Source organism: Schistocerca gregaria, chromosome 11, assembly GCF_023897955.1.
Source record: "Schistocerca gregaria isolate iqSchGreg1 chromosome 11, iqSchGreg1.2, whole genome shotgun sequence".
NCBI lineage: Eukaryota > Metazoa > Arthropoda > Insecta > Orthoptera > Acrididae > Schistocerca > Schistocerca gregaria.
Genome location: NC_064930.1, coordinates 56774466 through 56796022, shown reverse-complemented (window position 1 = coordinate 56796022; position 21557 = coordinate 56774466). Strand labels below are relative to the sequence as shown.

The following is a 21557-nucleotide window of genomic DNA, read 5'->3' as shown; positions in this document are numbered from 1 at the left end:
TTAGATTCGGGAAATTTTTTTCCCCCTTGATTTCGAGTCTCATTTTTCAGGTGCGGCTTAGATTCGAGGGCAGTTAAGATTCGAGTAAATACGGTACGTAGATAAGGGGAAAAAAAGCCTGGATTATTCCCGTCTATCCTGTTTAAAAACTATATTTTTTCCTGGACGGAAATACACTTTTTCTGTGCTAATGACAGTAGGTTTTCCATAGATTTTTCCTTTGGAACTGTAAAACTTATCACTCCTTTGAATGGCTAACATTTTATACACTGCTGTAGAACTTACGGGCATGGTGGGTTACGGGAGAGAGAAGTCTTGGAAAGACCTTTGATGTGCAGCAACATATACGCTGCATATTTTTGTATTACTAAAGTATAAATTTGAATTGCACCAAATCCAGCAAGTTAGTTTCTGCAGCATTGAAATCGAGATTGCAATGTCCTTTTGTAAGCCAGTCACATCTCATGCCACGTGATCTTGCCAGCCGATGACAGCAGCTATTCAGAGCATAGATCACGTGCGTAGTGTGAATACACAACGAAGAAAAGTTAACGGTTTACATTAATGTACATAGTGTAGCAACAGGAAAAGCCAAGCTTTCACATATAATATTTGTCTCTAAGATTAATAAGCTACAAGAGAAGCTAAGCTTCCAAATGTAATATTGACCTTTTTTGCGTCTGTTGTACTTTAAGATATATCACACAAATGTGCCAATAAACTTAAAACAATGACATAAATGTCTGGTGTTCTGGGCTCTAAATTCTTGTAAGTGGCTGGTCCTCAAAGTGTTCAGTTCTCAACACTCTGTGATTTAAGAAATTCAGAAATGCATTCCATCTTGCATAAAAAGAAATTTACTTTAAAAGTAATGCTCTTCGAACCACAGTTTGCTACCAGGTGTACCGGTATGAAATGAGCGTTTTGTTTTTTTGTTTTGTGAAACTGAAAGACTAATTTTGATTTGAAAAGTAAAAACATTTTATTGAAAGTACTGACCATAGCTTTCTATATATTTCGACCACCTTTCTGGCAATTTGTGGACACCACACCAATTGAAATGTTCGTCTTTTGAAGCAAACCAATCAGACACCCAATTTTCGACTTCTTCCTTAGAATCGAAGTATTCTTCAACCAATGCGTGTCCCATTGATGAAAACAAATGGTAGTCGGAAGGGGCCAAGTCTGGTGAATACGGCGGGTGGGGTAGCAGCTCCCAGCCAGGTGTTTTGATTGTATCCTGAACCAGTTTTGCATTGTGTGCAGCTGTCGTGTAAAAATATTACTTTGCCATGTGTTCTGGCCCATTCTGTTCTTTTTTTGATCAATGCATAGTTCAAATTGAGCATTTGTTGTCTGTAGCGATTAGTATTCACAGTTTCACCGGGTTTTAGAAGCTCGTGATACACCACACCTTTCTGATCCCACCAAACACAGAGCATTGTCTTCTTGCCAAATTGATCTGGTTTTGCAGTCGATGTTGATGGTTGTCCCGGATTAACCCTTGATTTTTCCCGTTTCAGATCCTTAAAATAAATCAATTTTTCATCGGCAGTAACAGTTCGATTCAAAATTGATTTTCTTTTTTCACGTCTTTGAAGCAAAATTTGACAAATGGTTTTTTGGTTTTCCATCTGTCTTTCATTCAATTCGTGTGTCACTCATTTTACACACTTTTGGATCTTTCCCATAGCTTTCAAACGGTCAGAAATTGTTTGTTGTACAACATTTAGCATTGCTGCCATTTGTTTCTGACACAAAGTATCATCTTCACCCAATATTGCTTGCAATTCGGCGTCTTCAAACGTTTTTGGTGGTCTTCCACGTTCTTCAGTTGTTACATAAAGATCATTATTTCTGAACCGTTGAAACCATCTTTCGCATGTTGCTTCTGATAGAGCGTGATCACCATATGCCTTGACTAGCATTCGATGCGATTCTGCAGCACTTCTATTTCAAATGAAAACAAAAAATTGATGCTTTCCGCAAATCATCACTTTCTGGTACAAAACTCGAAATTGTTAAAATGATGAAAACATGTGATGTTGCTTGTTCCATGACTTGATGTATACTAAATATCTTTGACAGATGTCATACCAACCAAACAAAAAAAAAAATTAACGCTCGTTCACAACAAATGTTCCCTATCGACACATTTCTATCTTAACGCTCATTTCATACCGGTACACCTGGTATACTATCCCGAGACTGTTAGCAATACGTTCGATTTAGCGGTTGCCAGAGAGTGCTAGAAAACAGGCATTATTGTGTGTGCACAGCTGCACTGATGTAAGAAGCCTGCATGTTCGTAAGTATAAAGGACTAAGAGAGCTTACATTACGCCATAAAAGAAACAGGACATCAGGGGATAGTCCAAGAGCATCGGAAATTCATAAACCACACTAAAATGCATAACTTGGCTCGAAGTGCGCATTGGTTTTTTTCCAGATTCACAGTGAAGTAGATCCCATCTGATACTAAACTTTTCAGTGTGGTTTTTGGGATGTAAATTTTCTTGGAGTACCGGTACTGTCGTATCTCACATTTGGTTCTTTACTATGGCCTAATGCCATACATGGCAGTAGTTGATAACGAGCACTTGAAATTTAGTGAAAAGTTGGAACTAGCTAATACTGTGGAACGAAACACTTCGTTTCAAATAAATTGATTGCCTCAGCGGAAAGATTAATAAAGCCAAATGACTTTAGCTAACTGACAAAAATAACTTCATTGTTCTGCAAGGTGATTAATGCTTGACTGCTAATAACTTGGAAATAAAATAAAATAAGAAAACTGAAACCAATAATATATTTTGCCCTCAGTAATTATGTTGACTGGAATACTCTCTTTCAAATTCTAAAGGTGGCAGGGGTAAAATACAGGGAGCAAAAGGCTATTTACAATTTCTACAGAAACCAGATGGCAGTTATAAGAGTCGAGGGACACGAAAGGGAAGCAGTGGTTGGGAAGGGAGTGAGACAGGGTTGTAGCCTCTCCCCGATGTTATTCAATCTGTATATTGAGCAAGCAGTAAAGGAAACAAAAGAAAAATTTGTAGTAGGTATTAAAGTCCACGGAGAAGAAATAAGAACTTTGAGGTTCGCCGATGACATTGTCATTCTGTCAGAGACAGCTAGGGACTTGGAAGAGCAGTTGAATGGAATGGACAGTGTCTTGAAAGGAGGATATAAGATGAACATCAACAAAAGCAAAACGAGGATAATGGAATGTAGTCGAATTAAGTCGGGTGATGGTGAGGGAATTAGAGTAGGAAATGAGACACTTAAAGTAGTAAAGGAGTTTTGCTATTTGGGGAGCAAAATAACTGATGATGGTCGAAGTAGAGAGAATATAAAATGTAGACTGGCAATGGCAAGGAAAGCGTTTCTGAAGAAGAGAAATTTGTTAACAACGCGTATAGATTTAAGTGTCGGGAAGTCTGTTCTGAAAGTGTTTGTATGGACTGTAGCCATGTATGGAAGTGAAACATGGACAATAAATAGTTTGGACAAGAAGAGAATAGAAGCTTTCGAAATGTGGTGCTACAGAAGAATGCTGAAGATTAGTTGGGTAGAGCACATAACTAATGAGGAAGTATTGAATAGGATTGGGGAGAAGAGAAGTTTGTGGCACAACTTGATCAGAAGAACGGATCGGTTGGTAGGACATGTTCTGAGCCATCAAGGGATCACCAATTTAGCATTGGAGGGCAGCATGGAGGGTAAAAATCGTAGGGGGAGACCAAGAGAAGAATACGCTAAGCAGATTCAGAAGGATGTAGGCTGCAGTAGGTAATGGGAGATGAAGAAGCTATGACAGGATAGAGTAGCATGGGGAGCTGCATCAAACCAGTCTCTGGACTGAAGACCACAACAACAACAACAATGTGAATGTATTGTAATTCACTTGATAGCTCCCGGCCACATGAAATCTCTTTTCTTTTCATTTGACGTGGGAGCTGTAAACAAACAGCAAGCAGCAAAATCACTTCACGCAAACTCGGGTCATGTGGTGACTAACTCCCTCGCCACTACAGCTCAGACAACTGTGTGCATGCGCGAATCTGGCATCTAGGGCACATGAGACAAACTTTTTTTGTTAACATCTGGCTGCTTGCTGCTACTGCCGATACAGCTAACAGCCATACTTCAAGTGGCGGGAAGCAGGAGAAGGTACTGCTCATACGCAAGCCAACTGTACAAGTGCATGAGCCCGCTGGCAACTGATCAAAGAAACGTAGTGTAAACAGTTGTGACGTCACGCTCATAGAAAGCAGTTTGTTGTTATGAAGTATTACGTACTCTTTGCCCTACGGCCTTTGACGTATTTTTGCTGTTTGCAGACACTAATGTGTGCATGGTGTTTTGTTGTTGTAAATGGTGCATTTCCTTTGCCACTAAGGTTTTACTTTTTTTCCCCTCTTGTTTATATTTTATTGCTGCAGTATCATTCTCCAGTAACAGGATACAGTAACATTCTTTGCTAGAAAATCATTTCTTACCAGACAAAATTACAAAAATTTAACTAAAACTGCAGAATGAAAAATTCCCAGATTTCAGAAAAATTCCCGGATTTCCGAAAAATTCCCGGCTAATTCGCCATTTTTTTCCCAGATGAGAAAATTCTTGGGTTTTTCTCAGATATCACAGTTGTCCCGTTGTATACACCCTGTGGGTAAGAAAACAGCACTTTTGAACGGAATTAACTCTGTATATATTTTTTCCAACTTCAAGGCATTTAGGAGTCACATCGCAGCTGTTCGATGAAATAGAAATTATCTGAGATAATAATTGAAGCTGAAGAAATGAATTAAAATTTGTGCCATAGCCAGGACTTTGACTTGGACCTCCTCCTTTATTAAGCACGTATGCTAGCCATTACACCTCCTCAGCACTGTAGCTAACATATGCTAACAATGCGAGATGCCTTTAATAGGTTCATTGTATCTAAATTTGGTAGAAAATCCGAAGAAATTCTGGTTGTATGTAAAGTACACAAGCGGCAAGACGCAGTCAATACCTTCGCTGCACAGTGCCGACGGTACTGTTACCAACGACTAAAGTGGAGTTATTGAACGAAGTTTTCCGAAATTCCTTCACCAGGGAAGACGAATGGAATATTCCAGAATTTAAAACACGGACAGCTGCTAGCATGAGTTTCTTAGAAGTAGATACCTTAGGCCTCGCGAAGCTACTCAAATCGCTTGATACGGGCAAGTCTTCAGGTCCTGATTGTATACCGATTAGGTTCCTTTCAGATTACGCTGATACTATAGCTCCCTACTTAGCACTCATATACAACCGCTCGCTCACCGATAGATCTGTACCTACAGATTGGAAAATTGCGCAGGTCGCACCAGTGTTCAAGAAGGGTAATAGGAGTAATCCATTTAACTACAGACCTATATCATTGACGTCGGTTTGCAGTAGGGTTTTGGAGCATATACTGTATTCAAACATTATGAATCACCTCGAAGGGAACGATCTATTGACACGTAATCAGCATGGCTTCAGAAAACATCGCTCTTGTGCAACGCAGCTAGCTCTTTATTCTCACGAAGTAATGACCGCTATCGATAGGGGGATCTCAAGTTGATTCCGTATTTCTAGATTTCCGGAAAGCTTTTGACACCGTTCCTCATAAGCGACTTCTAATCAAGCTGCGGGCCTATGGGGTATCGTCTCAGTTGTGCGACTGGATTCGAGATTTCCTGTCAGGAAGGTTGGCGTTCGTAGTAATAGATGGCAAATCGTTGAGTAAAACTGAAGTGATATCAGTTGTTCCCCAGGAAAGCATCCTGGGACTTCTGCTGTTCCTGATCTATATAAATGACCTGGGTGACAATCTGAGCAGTTCTCTTAGGTTGTTCGCACATGATGCTGTAATTTACCATCTAGTAAGATCATCTTAAGACCAGTGTCAGTTGCAAAGCGATTTAGAAAAGATTGCTGTATGGCGTGGCAGGTGGCAGTTGACGCTAAATAACGAAAAGTGTGAGGTGATCCACACGAGTTCCAAAAGAAATCCGATGGAATTCGATTACTCAATAAATAGTACAATTCTCAAGGCTGTCAATTCAACTAAGTACCTGGGTGTTAAAATTATGAACAACTTCAGTTGGAAAGACCACATAGATAATATTGTCAGGAAGGCGAGCCAAAGGTTGCGTTTCATTGGCAGGACACTTAGAAGATGCAACAAAGTCCACTAAAGAGACAGCGTACACTAGACTCGTTCGTCCTCTGTTAGAATATTGCTGCATGGTGTGGGATCCTTACCAGGTGGGATTGACGGAGGATATCGAAAGGGTGCAAAAAAGGGCAGCTTGTTTCGTATTATCACGTTATAGGGGAGAGAGTGTGGCAGATATGATAGACGAGTTGGGATGGAAGTCATTACAGCATAGACGTTTTTCGTCGCGGCAAGACCTTTTTACGAAATTTCAGTCACCAACTTTCTCTTCCGAATGCGAAAATATTTTGTTGAGCCCAACCTACATAGGTAGGAATGATCATGAAAATAAAGTAAGAGAAATCAGAGCTCGAACAGAAAGGTTTAGGTGTTCGTTTTTCCCGCTCGCTGTTCGGGAGTGGAATAGTAGAGAGATAGTATGATTGTGGTTCGATGAACCCTGTGCCAAGCACTTAAATGTGAATTGCAGAGTAGTCATGTAGATATAGATAGCTGACAAACTACCTTAGTCCTATGCCCTCCCTAACACCAACTATAAATCACATCTTCAGCTTATTTTCCCCTTCTTAGAACATCACTATTGCCGAGGCTCCCCGGTGTTGGAATAGTGCAGCCTGGAGCAGAAAATTTTACTTTTTGGAAAATTAACTTAAGTTAATGTCCTCAATTATGACCTACAGTCAAGATGAAGAGGCAGGTGAGGATTATAATACGCAGACTCCAGGAGATATGCTTGCTATTTTTCAAACACCAACCGGGGGAATAGAGAAAGAGAGAGAGAGAGAGAGAGAGAGAGAGAGAGAGAGAGAGAGAGAGAGAGAGAGAGAGAAACTGTGGGCATCTTACCTGTTCTGCTCAACAAGCAGCCGCAATGTGTGCCGGTTGTCTAGGTGAGCCTCTCCATCAACGTTGAAGTACATGTCACATTTCTTCTTCAGAAAATGGTCACTGTAAAAAAATAAACATTGCATAATTTCAGTGGGACACTTTAAAATGCCATTTATTAGTTAGAAGTACAATTTTTTAAATTATTAAGCAGTAGTAGGATAATGCACATACAAAGTTATTAAAGTTTGCAAACTTTTGGAGGCAGTGGGTTGAAAGGGAAGGAAGAAGAGTGAAAGAAAAGACAGATGAGGTTCAGGAAAAAATGGTAGAGTTCGGAAAACTCACCCAGGACTCTGGGTCATGAGGAGACATACTGGATGGAATGAGAAGGAGAGACTGATTGTTGATGACTGCACCAGTTTTGCTTAATGGTGTAAGACAGTGTAATTAGTGAGAAGGAGATTACTGAAGAAACAACATGCAAGAGTAAATAAGAGTGGAAAGCTAATCACATAGTATGTGACAGAGATGGGTGGGGGAGCAGTGAAAAATAGAAAGATTAGCAAATGAAAGATGCAGAAAACTGCAAGGGAATGAAGAAAGGAGTAGTTACTGTGAAAAATGTTGAGACTGAAGAAATTAACATAAGCTTAATGCCGAGTGGGTCATGAGAACCAAGGAGTTGTCATAATGCAAGTTCCCATCATCGCAGTTCTGAGAAACTGGTGTCTGGGGGAAGAATCCAGATGGCAAGTGTGGTGAAACAGGCACCAAGGTTACGACTGTCCTGTTGTAGAGCATGCTCTGCAACAGGATAGTGTGTGTTGCAAGTACAGATCCTCTGAATGGGCGCAGGCAGAGGGTGTATACTGGCGATTCTCGCCTGGGTCGGAGATTTTCTCTGTTCAGGGACTGGGTGTTCTGTTGTGTCATCATCATCATCTCATCCCCACTGATACACAAGTTGGAGTCATCTCAAAAGACTTGCACCAGGCAACACATCTACCCGATGGGTGGCCCTAGCCACACGACATTTCCATTTCCATTTCTGCCCCCAGACATCAGTTTCCCAGAACTGTGCAGGTGGGTGGGAACTGGCAACTTATTTACATTAATATCTTCAGTCTCGGCATTTCTTCTCAGTAACTATTCGTTTCTTCACTCCCTTACAGTTTTCTATATCTTTTATTTCTATATATTTTATGTTCTCACCAGTCTGTTTCCCCCCATCTTTACCACATACAACACACTTAACTTTCCAACCCTTATCAACTCAAGTATGATGCATTAGCACCAATTTCTGACTTGCTTATTACCCTATCTTTCACCTTTAATTTATCAGGTTTTCAAATTTCATCCGGCGCAGTTTTAAATGATCGGTCTTCCCTTCTCATCCTGCCCGCTAAGTCTCTCTTGACCCAGAGTTCTGGGAGTCTTTTCCAAACTCTACCCCTTTTCTTAAACCTCACCAGTGCTTTAATTTCAATGCTCCTCCTTCCCCTTCAATGCTTCTGCCGGAAGAAGGAGCCACTGGCTCCAAAAGCTTTCAAACTACATTTTATATGCGCGTTCTGCAAATTTTTTATCCATCCAATTACATTATATTTTCAAAAATTGATTATTTTCCTTTCTGCCAGTACACTACATTAAAAAAATTAAAATGAGGGGTAGGGCACAGCTCGCAAAGGAGTTTTTTTTGGATTGTCGTTCTGTCAGAGATGGCAAATGACTTCGGAGAACAGTTAAATGGAATTTACAATATTTTGAAAAGAGGTTATAACATGAACGTCAACTGAAGTAAGACAAGGGTAATGGAATGTAGTCAAACTACACCAGGTGGTGATGAGGGTATTAGATTAGGAAAAGATACAGTAAAAGTAGTAGATGATTTCTGCTATTTCGTCGGCAAAGTAACTGACGGGGGCCGAAATAGTGAGGGTACAAAATGCTGACTGGCACTAGCAAGAAAAACATTTCTTAAAATAGGAATTTGTTAACACTGAATGCCATCTGAAGTGTTAGGAAACCTCACAAAACTAAAATGTGGACAACAAGCAGTACAGACAAGGAGAGAATAGAAACTTTTGAAACACGGTGCTACACAAGAATGCAGCAGATTCAATGCAGAGGCTGAATAAATACTGAGGAGGTTCTGAATAGTATTGGGGAGAACAGAAATTTATGGCAGAATTTTAGTAAAAGAAGGGATCACATGATAGGACACATCATGAGGTGTAAAGAAATCATCAATTTGGTATGGAGGAAAGTGTGGGGGTTAAAATTGTACAGTGAGACCAGTGCTTGAATACAGTAAGCAGATTCAAATGGATATAATTGCAAGAGTTATGCAGTGATATCATCCTTACTCCATGTTTCTGTTCAATTAATAGTCTGTGTCTATGTCTGGCATTTCTCAGAAAATTATTACATATGATCTCAATAGATGGGTGCACGTAAAAGTAAGCTAATTTACTAATGATGTTATCACAAAATCAGTAATTATCTGTGGAGTAAATGTTCCTGAACTCGAGTTTTGATGAACTTGAACACCCAGCACACTCTCTTTCATCCTTGCTGTATTGTTGTTGGTAATGACATAGGTTCCTCATGCGGAACTCAATTACTGTGTTTTTTCTAAGTTATTGATAGATCATTTACTGAGAACCAATCAATAATACTTTTCAGCACACAATTTATGGCTTGTTCTGTTGTTGCAGGTCTGTTGGGATTGAATATCAGCAAAGAGCACTGTTCCTACTTTATTACTAATTGAATTCAGCTAGCAATCGACGGTTGTGTACTGTAACTGTTACACATTACATGTTGGATGTATGCCTGATCACCATTTGGTTTCTATTTCATTTGTATTAAAAAAATCTAGTGCGTAAAAGGGAATAATTATCTCATTGATTATATCCACTGAATGAATGCATTTACCTATTTCTTTAATTTCTATCATTGTACTGGTGCAGTAAACAAAGGCAGACACAACTAAACACAGTACACACACGACATCGCATATGGTTCTGTTCTGTGTAACTTTACACTGCGCACAAATTACAACCACATTATTCATTTGTAAGTTTTAACGTGTTTATAAATGTAAAGCATTGTAAATTATGAAGGGCATTCAATAAGTCATGCAACACATTTTTTTCTTGGGAAATTTCACTTGAAAAATATGGAATGTGTTGTGGGACATCATGAGGTATTCCTGTTTAAGCCCTTACAGTTTCTTGAAGCTCTGATAGGTGATGTGGCTGTACGTAGCCTACAAAATGGCGTCTGTAACAGCGGTGCATTCCAAGAACAGAGATGCCATTCACTTCTTTTGGCAGCAAATAACAGCATCACAGATATTCATAGGTGTTTGCAAAATGTCTACAGGGACCTGACGGTGAACAAAAACATGACTGTTGATTGGCGACTCCATGGAGTTCTGTGTGCACAATGACCATATGTGTTAAAGTAAAAGGATGGTCAGCGTTAGTCATAATATTGATGTTTTATTGATAGCAGAATCGATTTTTGATCACATAATGATCATCTTCAGAGCCGTGGTGTATACATTAAACTCAGACACTGGTATCAAGTTTTCAATAACTAAAACTGAGAAACAATCACAGTAACTGTTATTGTGATCACTTCTCAGTTTTAGTTACTGATAACTTGATACCAGTGTCTGAGTTTAATTTGTACACCACAGCACTTAAGATAAAAAATGTCGTGTGACTGTGGCCTCCCGTCGGGAGACCGGTCGCCAGGTGCAAGTCTTTCGATTTGACGCCACTTCGGCAACTTGCGCGTCGATGGGGATGAAATGATGATTATGACAACACAACACCCAGTCCCCGAGCGGAGAAACATCTCCGACCCAGCTGGGAATCGAACCCGGGCCCTTAGGATTGACATTCTGTCGAGCTGACCACGCAGCAACCAGGGGCGGACAGCACTGAAGATGATCACTATGTGATCGAAAATCAATTCTGCTATCAATAAAACATCAATATTATGGCCAACACTGACCTTCCTTTTAATTTAAAAAAATGACTGGTTGTGTCATCACCACAACAAGGTTGCACAAACCTGTCCGATGTCCCACTTGCCAGCCTGCCATACAATGCTGTGATTCGACTGATCACTGCCAAACACCTCGCTGCACAACCGGATGTCCCTGTCAGTAGTGCTGACACACTCGTCCACTAGTTAGGGTAGTCAAGGAGTGTCACCGAAAAGAAGGCCAGCCATTAAGAGCAACAAACAGCTATCTGTGCAGAACTGCTTGCACGTTACGAGGCTAATCGTGCTAATTTTTCACCAAACATCATCACACGTGAGCAGCACTTCGAACTGGAAATGGACCAGCAGACTGTAGAGTGGCACCATACCACCTCTTCTCTGAACAAAAAGTTCAAAGCCACACGCTCGACTGGTAAAGTCGTGGCAACAGTCTTCTAGGACGCTGAAGGTGTTGTTCTGTTTGATGTCCCCCCTGTAACACCTTGGTTCAGTTTACAGTGATAAAAGCTATAGAAAGAATAATTTAAAATTAAGAATAGAATTTTTAGAGGGGAAAATAGTATACAATCTGAGTTCGGTAATTGCAGATCAAAATTGTAGTATATCGCAAGTAGTTTAACGTCTAAGTACAGCAAAACCACGGAAGCTCCGTCATGGAGAAGACAGTTATGTTAAACTCTTGTGATCAAAAACCTATAAAAAGGTCTGATCATCATTATTGCCGCCTTTTTCCTTGATTGTTTTGTTAAAGGGCGAGGAACCTGTGTCATTCAGCGAGACAATAATTAGATTGGAATTTATCGTGTTAGAATCTCAAGGAGATTAAAAGTGATGTAGTGTACGATCTCTGACCGTTGGTAGAGGATTTTAGGACTTTAGTGCTAATTGTAACTTTACGGACATATAGACGACAGAAACTCAAATGATCTGCTGATACGAGTGAATTTAGAGGTACCAGTATTCAGATATTAACGTGTCGACTTTTGAAAGTGTCCTGTGCCGTTAGTTGCGGATCTGGACGTAGAGCGCGTGCATATCGGCATTTGTGGACTATTTAGACTCCTCCAGGCTATGAACTTTTTAGATAGACCTTCATCCATCACCATCTTAATCCTTGAATATAGAGTGAAAGTGATATACAAGAGTGTTGTACTTATTTCATTTACCTAGTACTAATCAGTGAAGGTTTTATGGAACCAAAGCTATTCAGCAGTAAGTCGGCACCATCTAGCAGAAAGCGTAGGCATTAACTAACACGCTAACTGAAGTGAACATTTACGTGTTTTACGGACTGCATAATATGAACTTTTGTAACTCTTTGACGTCCCCACTCCCTCTGAAAGGTGGCGCAGGCTGTCTTAATCATAAAAGGGGAGAGTTTTAGCTGGGCAATATTTACAAGACTCGCATTAATAGCAAAACACGAGGCCTGCACCTCATCGGACAGTCGTCGCTGTCATGTCGGGAAGTAAACTTGGAAAACCTACCGACGATACGTATCTACGAGCAGACGTCGACGTAGAGTACCTACAAATGGAACTACAAGAGAGTTGGGGATGCTTCACCCCTCATGGTGCAACAACCAACTCTGAAGTGTATTGTGCTATCCTCTGGAAACTGAAAAAATGAATTCAGCGTGTTCATTGCCACAAAAATGCTAACAAACTTCTACTTCTCCTCGACAACATGAAAGCTCACACAAATATGTGCAACCAGCAGGGGCTGACAAAACTTCACGGGATTGTTCTTCCTGATCCACGGTACAGCCTACATCTTGCACCTTCTAACTCCTGTCTGTTTGGCCCAATCAGGAATGCACTCTGCGAGAAACAGTACATATATGGTGAGGAGGTTATTGATGCAGCAAGAGGTCGGTTACGACATCGACCAATACAGTGGGACTATTTGGACATAAGTGCCCTCCCTGTGAGTTGGCATAAGGCTTTTGCACTAAATGAAGGTTATGTTGGTAAACAGTGTTTTGTAGACAAAAGAGTGGGGAATAATAGGGTGTATTGAAACCCACATGGTTTCAGAAAAAATTGCAATGCATTACTTATTGAATGCCCCATCTATCAGAAATGAACAGAACTATGTTGTTGTTGTGGTCTTCAGTCAAGAGACTGGTTTGATGCAGCTCTCCATGCTACTCTATCCTGTGCTAGCTTCTTCATCTCCCAGTACCTAATGCAGCCTACATCCTTCCGAATCTGCTTAGTGTATTCATCTCTTGGTCTCCCTCTACGATTTTTACCCTTCACACTGCCCTCCAATACTAAATTGGTGATCCCTTGATGCCTCAGAACATGTCCTACCAACCGATCCCTTCCTCCAGTCAAGTTGTGCCACAAATTTCTCTTCTCCCCAATTCTATTCGATACCTCCTCATTAGTTATGTGATCTACCCAACTAATCTTCAGCATTCTTCTGTAGCACCACATTTCGAAAGCTTCTATTCTCTTTTTTTGTCTAAACTATTTATCATACATGGCTACACTCCATACAAATACTTTCAGAAATAGCTTCCTGATGCTTAAATCTATATTTGATGTTAACAAATTCCTCTTCCTCAGAAAGGCTTTCCTTGCCATTGCCAGTCTACATTTTATATCCTTTCTACTTCAACCATCATCAGTTATTTTGCTTCCTAAATAGCGAAACTCCTTTACTACTTTAAGTGTCTCATTTTCTAATCTAATTCCCTCAGCATCACCTGACTTAATTCAACTACATTCCATTATCCTCATTTTGCTTTTGTTGATGTTCATCTTATATCCTCCATTCAAGACACTGTCCATTCCATTCAGCTGCTCTATCAGGTCTTTTGCTGTCTCTGTCAGAATTACAAAGTCATCGGTGAACCTCAAAGTTTTTATTTCTCCTCCATGGATTTTAATACCTACTCCGAATTTTTCTTTTGTTTCCTTCACTGCTTGCTCAATACACAGATTGAATAACATTGGCGATAAGCTACAACTCTGTCTGATTCCCTGCTCAACCACTGCTTCCCTTTCATTCCCCTTGACCTTTATAACTACCATCTGGTTTCTGTACAAATTGTAAATAGCCTTTCGCTCCCTGTATTTTACCCCTGCCACCATGAGAATTTGAAAGAGGGTATTCCAGTCAACATTGTCAAAAACTTTCTCTAAGTCTACAAATGCTAGAAACGTAGATTTGCCTTTCCTTAATCTTTCTTCTAAGAAAAGTTGTAGGGTCAGTATTGTCTCACGTGTTCCAACATTTCTACGGAATCCAAACTGATCTTCCTTGAGGTTGGCTTCTATCAGTTTTTCCATTCGTCTGTAAAGAATTCGTGTTAGTATTTTGCAGCTGTGGCTTATAAATGGATAGTTTGGTAATTTTCACATCTGTCAACAGCTGCTTTCTTTGGGATTGGAATTATATTCTTCTTGAAGTCTGAGGGTATTTCGCCTGTCTCATACATCTTGTTCACCAGATGGTAGAGTTTTGTCAGGACCGGCTCTCCCAAGGCCGTCAGTAGTTCCAGTGGAATGTTGTCTACTCCGGGGGCCTTTTTGCGATTCAGTTCTTTCAGTGCTCTGTCAAACTCTTCACGCAGAATCATATCTCCCATTTCGTCTTCATCTACATCCTCTTCCATTTCCATAATATTGTCCTCAAGTACATAGCCCTTGTATAGACCCTCTATATACTCCTTCCACCTTTCTGCTTTCCCTTCTTTGCTTAGAACTGGTTTCCCACCTGAGCTCTCGATATTCATACAAGTGGTTCTCTTATCTCCAAAGGTCTCTAATTTTCCTGTAGACAGTATGTATCTTACCCCTAGTGAGATAAGCCTCTACATCCTTACATTTGTCCTCTAGCCATCCCTGCGTAGCCATTTTGCACTTCCTGTTGATCCAGAACTATAATGTAAATGAAATAAATAAATGCATAGAAGAATACCAAAACTAAATACATATTCATCTACATTTATACATTGCAAGTCACCTTCGGGCAAGTGGAGTAGGGTAGTTTTGGTACCGCTCTCTTTTCTCCCCTTTCCTGTTAAGTCAGTGAGTGGTGTGAGGGAATAACTACTGCAGGTAGGTTTCTGTATAACCCCTGATTTCTCTGATTGCTCTATCACAGTCTATTAATAACTTGCATGTGAAGCTCTATGTTGCCCAATGTATTGTTTCCAGATTTAATGAGAAAATATCCCCATGCTGCACAGCACCTCTCCATCTGCTAATATGATTTGATGAATATCTCTGCAATGCTATCACAGTTACTGATCAATTATGTGCTGCTCTCCTAAGGACCTTAGTACCTCTACTAGGCTTATACAAAATGATTTTTTCCACTGTGTACCAACTCTTGGGATTGATTCATGAGAGGATACACACCAAAAAATCCAAGAAACTTATGTCCGGAAATATACTGTTTCCATGTTAGAGACCATTTGTTCAGTTATACACTGTTACAGAGACTGCAGTATAATACATGCTGTACCATACAGCCACAGTCATGGGTGACAGGAACTCAATAGTAGGAAAGCGAAGAGAAAGAAATGTAGTAGGTGAATATGGAATGGAAGCAAGGGAAGAGGAAGCCGCTTGGTAGAATTTTGCACAGAGCGTAACTGAATCATAGCTAACACTTGGTTCAAGAATCATGAAAGAAGGTTGTATACAAGGAAGAACCCTGGAGATACTGGAAGGTCGCAGATAGATTATATAATGGTAATGCAGAGATTCAGGAGTCAGGTTTTAAATTGTAAAACATTTCCAGGGGTAGATGTGGACTCTCACCACAATCTCTTGGTTATGAACTGTAGATTAAAACTTAAGAAACTGCAAGGAGAATTTAAGGAGATAGGACCTGGATAAACTGACTAAATCAGAGGTTGTACAGAGTTTCAGGGAAGCATAAGGGAACAATTGACAGGAATGGGGGAAAGAAATACAGTAGAAGAAGAATGGGTAGCTCTGAGGGATGAAGTAGTGAAGGCAGCAGAGGATCAAGTAGGTAAAAAGATAAGGGCTAGTAGAAACCCTTGGGTAACAGAAGAAATACTGAATTTAATTGATGAAAGGAGAAAATATAAAAACGCAGTAAATGAAGCAGGCAAAAAGGAGTATAAACGTCTCAAAAATGAGATCGACAGGAAGTGCAAAATGGCTAAGCAGGGATGGCTAGAGGACAAATGTAAGGATGTAGAGGCTTATCTCACTAGGGGTAAGATACATACTGCCTACAGGAAAAATAAAGACACCTTTGGAGAAAAGAGAACCACTTGTATGAATATTAAGAGCTCAGATGGAAACCCAGTTCTAAGCAAAGAAGGGAAAGCAGAAAGGTGGAAGGAGTATATAGAGGGTCTAGACAAGGGCGATGTACTTGAGGACAATATTATGGAAATGGAAGAGGATATAGATGAAGATGAAATGCGAGATGTGATACTGCGTGAAGAGTTTGACAGAGCACTGAAAGACCCGAGTCAAAACAAGGCCCCGGGAGTAGACAACATTCCATTAGGACTACTGACAGCCTTGGGAGAGCCAGTCCTGACAAAACTCTACCATCTGGTGAGCAAGATGTATGAGACAGGTGAAATACACTCAGACTTCAAGAAGAATATAATACTTCGAATCCCAAAGAAATCAGGTGTTGACAGATGTGAAAATTACCGAACAATCAGTCACAACCAGCAATGTGGCTATAATTATAACAACACATCCACGGGGACACAGCAGTCTGTCTTACCACTTGACAATGACCGGGGAGAGCTCGGCGAAAGCTCGTGGGATTTTAACCACGTGACACGGCTGGAAGCCGGAGAAAATTTTATTAATTCATATCGCCATGTATTCATACATGATTGCTTTGTTCACAGCGATTTAAGGTAACCTCTACAAGCAAACATTAGACAGAAAAATTTCAGTTTAAGCAGAAAAGAAAACTGTAATTTCTGACTATCAGTGGTTACCTGAAAGTAAGTACACATAGGCTATGCGAGTTGCCATGTTACCAACTAATGAGTGGTCCTGGTTGGCTCATAGTTGCAGATTGTAGCCGATTTCAAACAAAAACAGAATGATAGGAAGAAAATTAAGAGCAAATAAAAATGATACATTTAAACGAATTAATTGAGTAAAATAATATCAAAGTTCTCTGATTAGATTTAGAAATTAAAAAAAAAATTCGATGAATTCAAACCTACAACCTTCTACATGTCAGGTTATGCTAACCTCTGCACTGTGACACTACACTAAATGACGTGGTTCTGTTTTTGACTGTGGAGATGCAGTTGCAACCATGAATTTGCAGCTTTCTAAAATTCGACATTATGCAGAGTCGTGTGAAGCTTTCTTATGTAAGCTGATCTCTGTAATTAAAATAATGATATATGTGACACTGAATTGATTATTGTACAGAAGGGTCCAGTAGTGTTTGGGTAGTGCTGTGTACAAAACGTGTCCAAACCCAGGATTTGGGGTCCAAACGCAGCAAGATAGAAAGCTGGAAATTGAACTGAAGTGTGTCGGCAGCAATTTCCAGTCACGGACTTACTGGACCCTATTTCTTTGAAGAAACTGTGAACAGCGAGCTTTCGCTGAGCATGCCTCGCAATAGCTTCATTCCACAGCTTCTTGCCACTGCCTTGCCCTTCAAGACGCAGTGGTTCGTGCAAGATGGAGCAAGGCCACATACTGCAAACGCTGTGTTGGAGTTTTTACACGAGCATTTTGACATGCGGATCATTTCACTCAGGTTTCGAGGTCGCTTCAATGACAGACAAAATTGGCCCCCCAATAGTCCAGACCTCAATCCATGTGACTTAATTCTTTGGGGGTACCTAAAGGAAAAAAATTTCCCAAAATGTCCACATGATTTAATGGAGCTCTGAAGACTTATTCTTCGAGCTTGCAGTGAAATTATGGAAGACATGTGCCGTAGGGTAATCGCTAACTTCAGTGTTCGTTTGAAGGAAGTTAGGAAACGAAATGGTGGACATATTGAGAATGTGCTGAGTTAGAGCAAATCTCCATGGATGGCTCTTCATTGCAGTATGTGTTCCTTCCAGATTCTACTGACAAAGTTTATATTCAAAAACAAAATGGTAACACATTTCATGCACCACCCTATAATTTCAGCAAAGACTTCCCAAATTAATTAAAATTTATATTTGATGCAGCCATTTTCCCTTTTCCTGAAATGCTTTTCTCATCATTATCAGTCACATTTCCTAATCTATCAGCAATACCCAATTTAATTTAACTACATTTCATTACCCCTATTTTAGTTTTGTTGCTCTCCATCTGCAAACACTGTCCATTTCGTACTACTGCTCTTCCAACTCTTTTGCTGTCTCTGACAGAATTACAGTGTCATCGGTAAACATCACCATTATATTTTCTTCTCTCTGAATTGTAACCCCATCTCTAACTTTTTATTTGATTTCCTTTGCGGCCTGCTCAATGCACAGATTTAATAACATTCGGGATAGGCTACAACTCTCTCTGCTTTCTTAAGTACAGCTTCCCTTTCACATCCTTTGACTCTTACAAGTTCAGCCTGGTGCCTGTTCAAGTTGTAAAAACCATTTTATCCTCGTATTTTAACCCTGCTACCTTCGATAAGATATACTGAAGTGCGGAGCTGTCATGTGGGCACTCACAGAGCTAGGTTCCTGGCCTTGCGCTCTGGGAAGTTATCCTCCCAGCCGATCTTCTTCACGCTGAGGTACTCCTTGCCGTGCTTTGAAAGGAAGTTCTCCACCAGCTTGGCATGGTACTCCACCTGCAATGGTCACAACATAGAATTCTTGCATTTTTGTCACAGTAAAGAGGTTATAAATTGAGTACACTAAACTCTCACTAATCTGACCCTCAGTAGTCTGGCCCCCATCCAGTCTGTAGTTGCTCGGGGCAGAAATGACACATACAATAACAAATTCTCAATTGTGACAATGTTGTTAGTAAATTATAATGTTAAACAATGCTATACACTGAGCTGTGGTAAAAATTGTTGTTTTAAAGAGCGCGGCGCAGCGCGTAGTGTGAAGCAGACGCCCTCCGTTTCTGGCGGTGGCGCCGCTGTGGCAATCGTAGCTTCGGTGTCCCTCTCTGATGGGAAAGGGGAAAGGTTACCTGTTCACGTGCGTTTAAGAGACGCTATGAGCTCGCTAGAGGGAGTCCGGTCAGTTGGTCAGCCGGGTCAGTGTGGGGCAGTCAGTGTCTGTCTGTCGTCCGGAGTGCTGGTATGTGTTAGGCCGGCAGTCTGCTCGAGTTTGCTCAGGCAACGGTCATTGGCGGTTGTATCGGTCGGTTGGTCAGCCGCGCACTGAGACACGAGATGACTTGTCCGCCTTGAGCGTCGGCGCACGTGAGGTCGCCACGTGAGTACAGTGGGCCGCGCCGTATAGCGAGGGGTAGTGGCTTCGTGGGGGCGACTTTCAGTAAACAACATGCAGCTGCGTAATTTCATTTTCTACTTGCTAAAAATGATGCTGAAACCATTTCCATGTTGGAAACAGCTTACCAAGATGACGCTATGCGAAAAAGTCCAAGTGTACAAGTGGTTTGCTCGATTTAAAAATGGTGCCAAGTCAATTAACGACAAACCAGGACGTTCACCAACTGCCTGAATCGATGAAAAAATTGAAAAAAATTGAGAGCTTGTGCTCACAGGACGTTGAGAGATAACTGGTCAACTGTCAGAGATTTGTGGTTAGCGTGGATTTCGGTTCAGAGAAATGTAACGAAACCTTTCAGAATGAAAAGGATTACTCCCAAGTTTGTTCGTCAGGTTCTGATTGACAATCAAAAGGAACACCGAGATGAAACATGCTCTGAAACGGCAGCTTGAAACTGATCAAGATTTTCTATTAAAGGTCATTACTGGGGATGAGTCACGGTGCTATGCTTACGACCCAGAAACAAAGCAACCGTCAAGCCAATGGAAGCTGTCATCACCCATTTCACAAAAAATGTCGTCTAGTCAAATCAAACACTGAAACAATGCTGATTTACTATTTTGATACCAAGGGCATAGTTCATTCAGAGTTTGCTCCCACAAGTGAGACCATCAATCAAACCTTTTATTTGGAAGTTTTAAGAAGATTGTGAAATGGAGTTCGTCAAAAAAGATTCGATTTGCGGCAGACAGGAGACTGGTGCTTCCACCACGACAACGCACCTGCACACACAGCCATGTCTGTTAGACAGTTTCTGGCTAAAATGGCATGGTTCTATTGCCACACACATCTTATATACCTGACCTGGCTCCATACAACTTTTTCTTATTTCCACACATGAAAAGGACACCAATTTGGCAACACTGAAGTAGTCAAGAACAAAAATGAGGGAGGAGCTGTCAGTCATTTCTAAAGATGACCACAGAAATGTTTCGAACAGTGGAAGTACTGGTGGGACAAATGTATTAGTTGTAATGGAGAGTATTTTGAAGCGGATAGGGGTAATGCAGGAGTAGGCTTAATAATGAATAGGAAAATAGGAATGCGGGTAAGCTACTACAAACAGCATAGTGAACGCATTATTGTGGCCAAGATAGATACGAAGCCCACACCTACTGCAGTAGTACACGTTTATATGCCAACTAGCTCTGCAAAAAATGAAGAAATGTATGATGAAATAAAAGATATTATTCAGATAGTGAAGGGTGACGAAAATTTAATAGTCATGGGTGGCTGGAATTCGAGTGTAGGAAAAGGGAGAGAAAGAAATGTAGTAGGTGGATATGGATTTGGGGCTAAGAAATGAAAGAGGTAGCCGTCTGGTAGAATTTTGCGCAGAACACAACTTAATCATAGCTAACACTTGGTTTAAGAATCATGAAAGAAGGTTATATACATGGATGAACCCTGGAGAATACTGACAGGTTTCAGATAGATTATATAATGGTAAGACAGAGATTTAGGAACAAGGTTTTAAATTGTAAGACATTTCCAGGGGCACATGTGGACTCTGACCACAATCTATTCATTATGAACTGTAGATTAAAACTGAAGAAACTGCAAAAAGGTGGGAATTTAAGGACATGGGACCTGGATAAACTGAAAGAACCAGAGGTTGTACAGAGTTTCAGGAAGAGCATAAGGGAACAATTGACAGGAATGGGGGAGAGAAATACAGTAGAAGAAGAATGGATAGCTTTGAAGGATGAAGTAGTGAAGGCAGCAGAGGATCAAGTAAGTAAAAAGATGAGAGCTAGTAGAAATCCTTGGGTAACAGAAGAAATATTGAATTTAATTGATGAAAGGAAAAAATTAAAAAATGCAATAAATGAAGCAAGCAAAAAGGAATACAAACGTCTCAAAAACGAGATCAACAGGAAGTGCAAAACGGCTATGCAGGGATGGCTAGAGGACAAATATAAGGATGTAGTGGCTTATCTCACTAGGGGTAAGATAGATACCGCCTACAGGAAAATTAAGGAGACCTTTGTAGATAAGAGAACCACTTGTATGAACATCAAGAGCTCAGATGGAAACCCAGTTCTAAGCAAAGAAGGGAAAGCAGAAAGGT

At 40.5% G+C, this 21557-nt stretch overlaps 1 protein-coding gene across 3 annotated transcripts in view; it reads right to left on the bottom strand.

Annotated features, from left to right (window-relative positions):
• LOC126295284 (procollagen-lysine,2-oxoglutarate 5-dioxygenase) overlaps nucleotides 1–21557 on the bottom strand; it is a 508510-nt gene that overhangs the window by 223928 nt on the left and 263025 nt on the right. For all 3 annotated transcript variants that reach the window (XM_049987713.1, XM_049987714.1, XM_049987715.1), the window contains 2 exons: nucleotides 18689–18810; nucleotides 7039–7140 (listed from right to left, as the gene is read on the bottom strand). In XM_049987713.1, coding sequence (XP_049843670.1) covers nucleotides 7039–7140; nucleotides 18689–18810 — 224 coding nt within the window. The remainder of the gene's footprint in view (nucleotides 1–7038; nucleotides 7141–18688; nucleotides 18811–21557) is intronic.